At 36.5% G+C, this 5,838-nt stretch overlaps 1 protein-coding gene across 1 annotated transcript in view; it reads left to right on the top strand.

Annotated features, from left to right (window-relative positions):
- Positions 1–275: 275 nt before the first annotated feature.
- Positions 276–5,838, top strand: part of LOC149786047 (endoplasmic reticulum chaperone BiP-like) — a 6,364-nt gene continuing 801 nt past the window's right edge. Inside the window, exons 1-7 of the mRNA XM_089976331.1 lie at positions 276–421; positions 1,125–1,329; positions 1,847–2,326; positions 2,643–3,033; positions 3,656–3,805; positions 4,334–4,589; positions 5,458–5,838. The exon at positions 5,458–5,838 is cut by the window's right edge and continues 801 nt beyond it. Of these exons, the coding sequence (XP_089832457.1) occupies positions 1,187–1,329; positions 1,847–2,326; positions 2,643–3,033; positions 3,656–3,805; positions 4,334–4,589; positions 5,458–5,838 (1,801 nt within the window). The 5' untranslated portion in view covers positions 276–421; positions 1,125–1,186. The remainder of the gene's footprint in view (positions 422–1,124; positions 1,330–1,846; positions 2,327–2,642; positions 3,034–3,655; positions 3,806–4,333; positions 4,590–5,457) is intronic.

Below are 5,838 nucleotides of genomic sequence, written 5' to 3'. Positions count from 1 at the left end.
CACTTTATTTCTAAGCAATACTGCCTAGTTCTAACATGCGTCATACTACAATCACCTCGTATACTCTCACTCACGCATCATGTAAACATAATGCAAAAGACGACGTGTACTTCGTCGTTTTATGATGCAATCAACAGTAAACTACCATTCTGTTCTAAAAATAGAACACAGTACAGCGCCACGTGTATTTCACGTCCAATTAATTCTAGCCACGACAATAGCGCGGTATTTAAATACGCCACTCTCCGCCGTTTTGAACAATTTCTCCGAAGAAGTAAAAAAACAAAAATAAATCAGAATTGGAACAAGTCATTAAAGATCAAATCCATTTGCTTATTAAAACTAATTTTTAAAGTTAGCGTGCGAAGAACAAAGACGGATTCAGTTGCGAAAATTGCCGAAAGACCGGATTTTTGACCAGGTAAGTGTTGTAGATTAGACTGAAACGTTATCTTATACTGAATTTATTTATTTCATGTAATCAGTGCATTGTTAATTCACATCATTAAATTAAATTTATTTTCACTTCGATGTAATTTAACTAGCAAAGTATCATTTCGTAAATAGAACTTCTTGGAGTTATTATAACATCCAAAAATTTTTAACACAGTCTGTTGTGAAATCACTGTCCATTCTCAATATCTCGATTTACATTTTCTTTAAGTCATATCCTTTTGTCAATTTCCTTAAAAATATTATTTAAAAACATAAAATCGGAAATATATAAATGTAGAAATACAATGTATTTTAACAATGAATTAACCTAACCGCACCGGAAACAATATGATAAAAATATAATTTTTTTACTAATTAGAATACGCTCCACTTGGTTGAAATAGCCAACGTTTCACATTCATCCCTTTTATTTTTAACCGAGCGGTAAATTATTTTGTTGGCGTTAACTAATTAGACGTTTTTGTCAGTGGACGTTTAGGAATCAATTTTTCAAAACATAAATGTAGTTGGAATGCTGTAGCTTTGGATAATGTTTGTTATTTATATTTTACTTATTTATATAATGTTGTAAAATCTGTAACCATGTGAATGTTATAATGTCCCAAATAAAACAATAACAGTCACAAAAGGAATATTTGTTTCAAATAATATTTTTCTTTGCATTCCAGATCGTAAGAGATATTTTTTTGCCGTTGGAAATAGTTTGAAATTTGAAGCAATTTTTCCTAATATGATTGTGAAGATGATTCAGGGAACATCTGGCGTCAGCATGGCAATTATGTTTATTGCCGTGGCAATGACCAAAACGGTCATTGCGTCAGAGGAAGGTATGGGTACCATTATTGGTATCGATCTCGGGACAACATATTCATGGTAGGTTCAAGAAAGTGTACTGATTTGTGTGGGGTGTTTTGTGTGTTTTTGTGTTTAGTTACCCCATCTTTACCCCTAGTTTTAAATACGAAATTTCATACACTGCTTCACCGTTCGTCCGCGCATCCTTAATATCTAATTATATCAAATTATAATTAAGATTCTTTCTTCTCACTTCTATATCTATCTATCTATCTATCTATCTACCTACCTACCTACCTACCTACCTACTTACCTACCTACCTATCTATCTGTCTGTTTGTCTGTCTCCCTATGCCAACTCGTCTCCACATAGTGCCTCCCTTAACCTGGTACATTTGTTTTAAAATTAGCAAATAAAGAAGCAAAAACAATAAAGAGCAAGTATTAAGAAAGAAGACTCTCAGTCTACTTGCCTCGTCACTTGGCTACCTCATTATCCATGTAGATATTCCTACATACATACATACATACATACATACATACATACATACATACATACATACATACATACATACATTGTTTTATCTTTTCTCAGTGTTGGCGTCTTCAAGAATGGTCGTGTAGAAATAATCCCCAACGATCAGGGAAATCGCATTACCCCTTCATACGTCGCCTTCACGCCTGACGGGGAACGCCTTATCGGAGACGCTGCTAAAAATCAGTTGACCAATAACCCTGAAAATACCATATTCGACGTCAAACGTCTCATCGGGAGAACATGGGGTGACCCCGACGTTCAGAGAGATATTAAATTCTATCCATTTAAGGTTGTAAATAAAATCAATAAACCTCATATTCAAGTCAAGGTCGGTTCAGAAACAAAATTCTTTGCCCCTGAGGAAATATCAGCTATGGTATTGGGTAAAATGAAATCTATCGCGGAGTCGTATCTGGGTTGCAACGTCACAAACGCCGTTGTGACCGTGCCAGCCTACTTCAACGACGTTCAGCGCCAGGCCACGAAAGACGCGGGAACTATAGCAGGGTTGAATGTAGTCAGGATCATTAATGAACCGTAAGTAGAACTTAAGTTCATTTCAGGGTATGGTAAATTGAGACTTCTGCTCAACTTGCTCCTGATTCTCGTAGGTTTCAAACGCTCGTCAAACAAATGTATTTTATCAGCTGGGTTGTGTAAAGAAACATGCAGACACATCTTTTGTGAAGATAACAACGATGAAAACTGCTGAGACTATGAGATTAAGTTGAACGAATATAACCAAACGCAGTAGTAACAGAAGTAGTAGTTGTTGCTTTTGTTTTTGTCATTAATGTCATCATCATCATCATCATTATTATCGTCATCATCATCATCATTATTTTTATTTTAGTACAGCAGCAGCATTGGCCTACGGCCTTGACAAGAAAGGAGACGAGAAAAATGTCCTTGTATTTGACCTTGGCGGAGGAACATTTGACGTTTCTCTCTTAACTATTGATAGCGGAGTTTTCGAGGTTATTGCAACCAATGGTGACACTCATTTGGGTGGCGAAGATTTCGACCAACGGGTTATGGAATATTTCATTGAAGTGTATAAAAAGAAAACCGGAAATGACCTGAGAAAGGATAGTCGGGCCTTACAAAAGTTAAGACGGGAAGTGGAAAAAGCCAAGAGGGCGTTGTCAAGCAAATATTCCGTCAGAATTGAGATCGAGGATCTGTACGATGGGGAAGATTTCTCTGAGACTTTGACGAGGGCTAAATTTGAAGAACTTAATATGGTGGGTTTTATTTGCCTCCTCGTATTTTGCCTTATAAATCTGAAGAAACAAAGTTACTAATGCAGAAAACTGAAAAATAATAAATAAAAGTTTAAGTAGATATAGCTAGCTACCAGAATTTCTATTTCTATGGAAAAGTGCGGGCACAAAATGTATGTAAAACAGTTAATTATTATTGTTGGAAGAGACCCCATCATTAAGTATTAAGTGAGATGGAGGGAGAATTTCTTGCTATGCCACTTATATATATATATATATATATATATATATATATATATATATATATATATATATATATATATATACACACACACACACACACACACACGTAAATACGAAGGGGCCCCGGGTGGCCGAGTGGCCGAAAGCGCTCTCCATTACGGATCACTGCCATCTCACCTCCGTCTACGTGGGTTCGAGTCTCGGATTCAGCCAGTGTGGGTATGTGAGAAAGCTTGCCAGTAGCTTCTCGTGGGTCGGTGGTTCTTTCTGGGGTTTTCCCAAGATCTTCCTCCACCATTAATACTGGCCGCCATGTATAGCCTAACGTGTGCTGAAAAATGGCGTTAAACCCTACAACAACAACAACAACGTATATACTAAATTCATTACAATTTTGTAGGCTCTGTTCCGGTCCACATTAAAACCTATGCAGAACGTATTGGCCGATGCAAAAATGACAAAAACGGACGTGGATGAAATCGTTTTTGTTGGTGGATCAACCCGAATTCCAAAAGTCCAGGAACTTGTCAGAGATTTTTTTAATGGAAAGGTATTCACTTATTTTTAATTAAAATGTAAACATATGTACTGAATGAAGCTAATTTGTATATTTAACTTGAGATTATAAATATACAAATAACCTCAATTTTCCTTTTATTAATGCCACATGGAAACCACACGTACCAATGAAAATGTCTTCCCTTAACATGTCTGAAGATCATTTTAGCTGACTTACATAAATATAGCAGTTAAAATCCGTTTCGCTAAAAGAAAAACGCAACGTATTTTGTTTTAACACTGACGTACGCGAAAATTTCATTTGAAATCTGATTTAGTCATTTAAATATTTAACCTATCGGACTAACCCCTCCATCACTCCCAAAACATAATCAAAATAACAACAACAACAACTGAGAAAAACTTTGTAATTTTCCCTCGGCATCCATTAACATAGTAAACTTAACGCATGTTGTGGCTTACGGTATGCAACTTTAATCCACTTTTTTCCATAAATAAGTTTTACGCCCATTTGTTTTTCATCGATATAACAGTAAAAAGTTGTCCTTGTTTCTTTCAGGAACCCAACAGGGGTATCAACCCTGACGAGTCCATAGCTTTCGGCGCCGCCGTACAAGCAAGCGTACTTAGCAACGCGGAGGAGACCAGATATATTGGTATTATCGACACCAATCCTCTGACCCTCGGGATTGAGACCGTCGGTGGCGTGATGACTAAGTTGATACCCAGGAACAATCAGATCCCTAATAAGAAATCTCAGATCTTTTCTACTGCACAAGACAATCAACCGATGGTTACAATTAAAGTTTATGAAGGTATGTCAGATTATCATATCACTATTTTTTTGTAACAAGGTCACTTTAAAAGAAAGCTATTTTGACGCACTCTGTAATACTAGCGAATGCCAAACATGATTCTAATTAATAATAACAACAACAATAATAATAATAATAATAATAATAATAATAATAATAATAATAATAATAATAATAATTATTATTATTATTATTATTATTATTATTATTATTATTATTATAAACATCTCAGTAGCAATTAGTATGAAATAAAGCAAGTCCTGGGTCTTGACGACCAACTATTACAGATTATCATTATTATTATTATTATTATTATTATTATAGAAATCAGTATAAAATAAAGCACTTCCTGGGTCTTGACAACCAAATGTTAAAGGTGACTTGTACGTGTCACTTTTGACCGCTCCGTGGGTTCGATCCCCGGCCAAGTGATACCAAACACTTACAAAAATGGTGCTAACAGATGCCTGGCTAGGCGCTCAGCATTAAGAGGTTAGTTTTAGGACTGGTGGGCCTGGTGTGAGGAGAATGTGACTGGGTGGGACATCATGTTACATGTCTGCGGCATGATGCCCCAGTGCTAGACATCACTATAAACTGCCACACTGCATACATCGTAGCGATATGACTGAAAAATTGTTAAAGCTACGTTAAAAATCATAATCACACACACGCATCACACGTGTCACTTTTTTTGTGGACAAGTTGAAATAATGTTTGTATATTTAGTAAATAATATCTCATAACAGTCTGGTCTAAATAGATTTCGCTTTAATTAAAGTTGTGATGATTTGTTTTGGAGCCAAGTTGCGGGTGGGTGGCTTTTCATTTTGATATCATTTTGTAAATGGCGCCTCTTTCTATACAGGAGAGCGGCAGATGACAAAGGACAATCATCTTCTTGGGACGTTTGACCTTACTGGCATTCCTCCCGCTCCCCGTGGGGTGCCCCAGATTGAAGTGACGTTTGAAATTGACGTCAACGGCATCCTGAAAGTGACGGCGGAAGACAAGGGTGCCGGAAATAAGAATACCATTACAATTCATAGTGACCGTAGTCTGTCGCAGGAGGAAATTGACAGAATGATAAATGAGGCCAACAATTTCGCTGAGGAGGACAAGAAAGCAAAAGAAAGGATTGATGCAAAGAATGAATTGGAGAACGCCGTGTATTCGATAAAAACCCAAATTAACGATCAAGAAGCTCTAGGATCAAAACTTACTTCAGAAGACAAGGAGAAGATCGATG

Source organism: Sinohyriopsis cumingii, chromosome 12 (genome assembly GCF_028554795.1).
Source record: "Sinohyriopsis cumingii isolate HCF-2022 chromosome 12, ASM2855479v2, whole genome shotgun sequence".
In the NCBI taxonomy this organism is placed as follows: domain Eukaryota; kingdom Metazoa; phylum Mollusca; class Bivalvia; order Unionida; family Unionidae; genus Sinohyriopsis; species Sinohyriopsis cumingii.
This window is presented reverse-complemented; position numbering and strand designations above follow the sequence as displayed.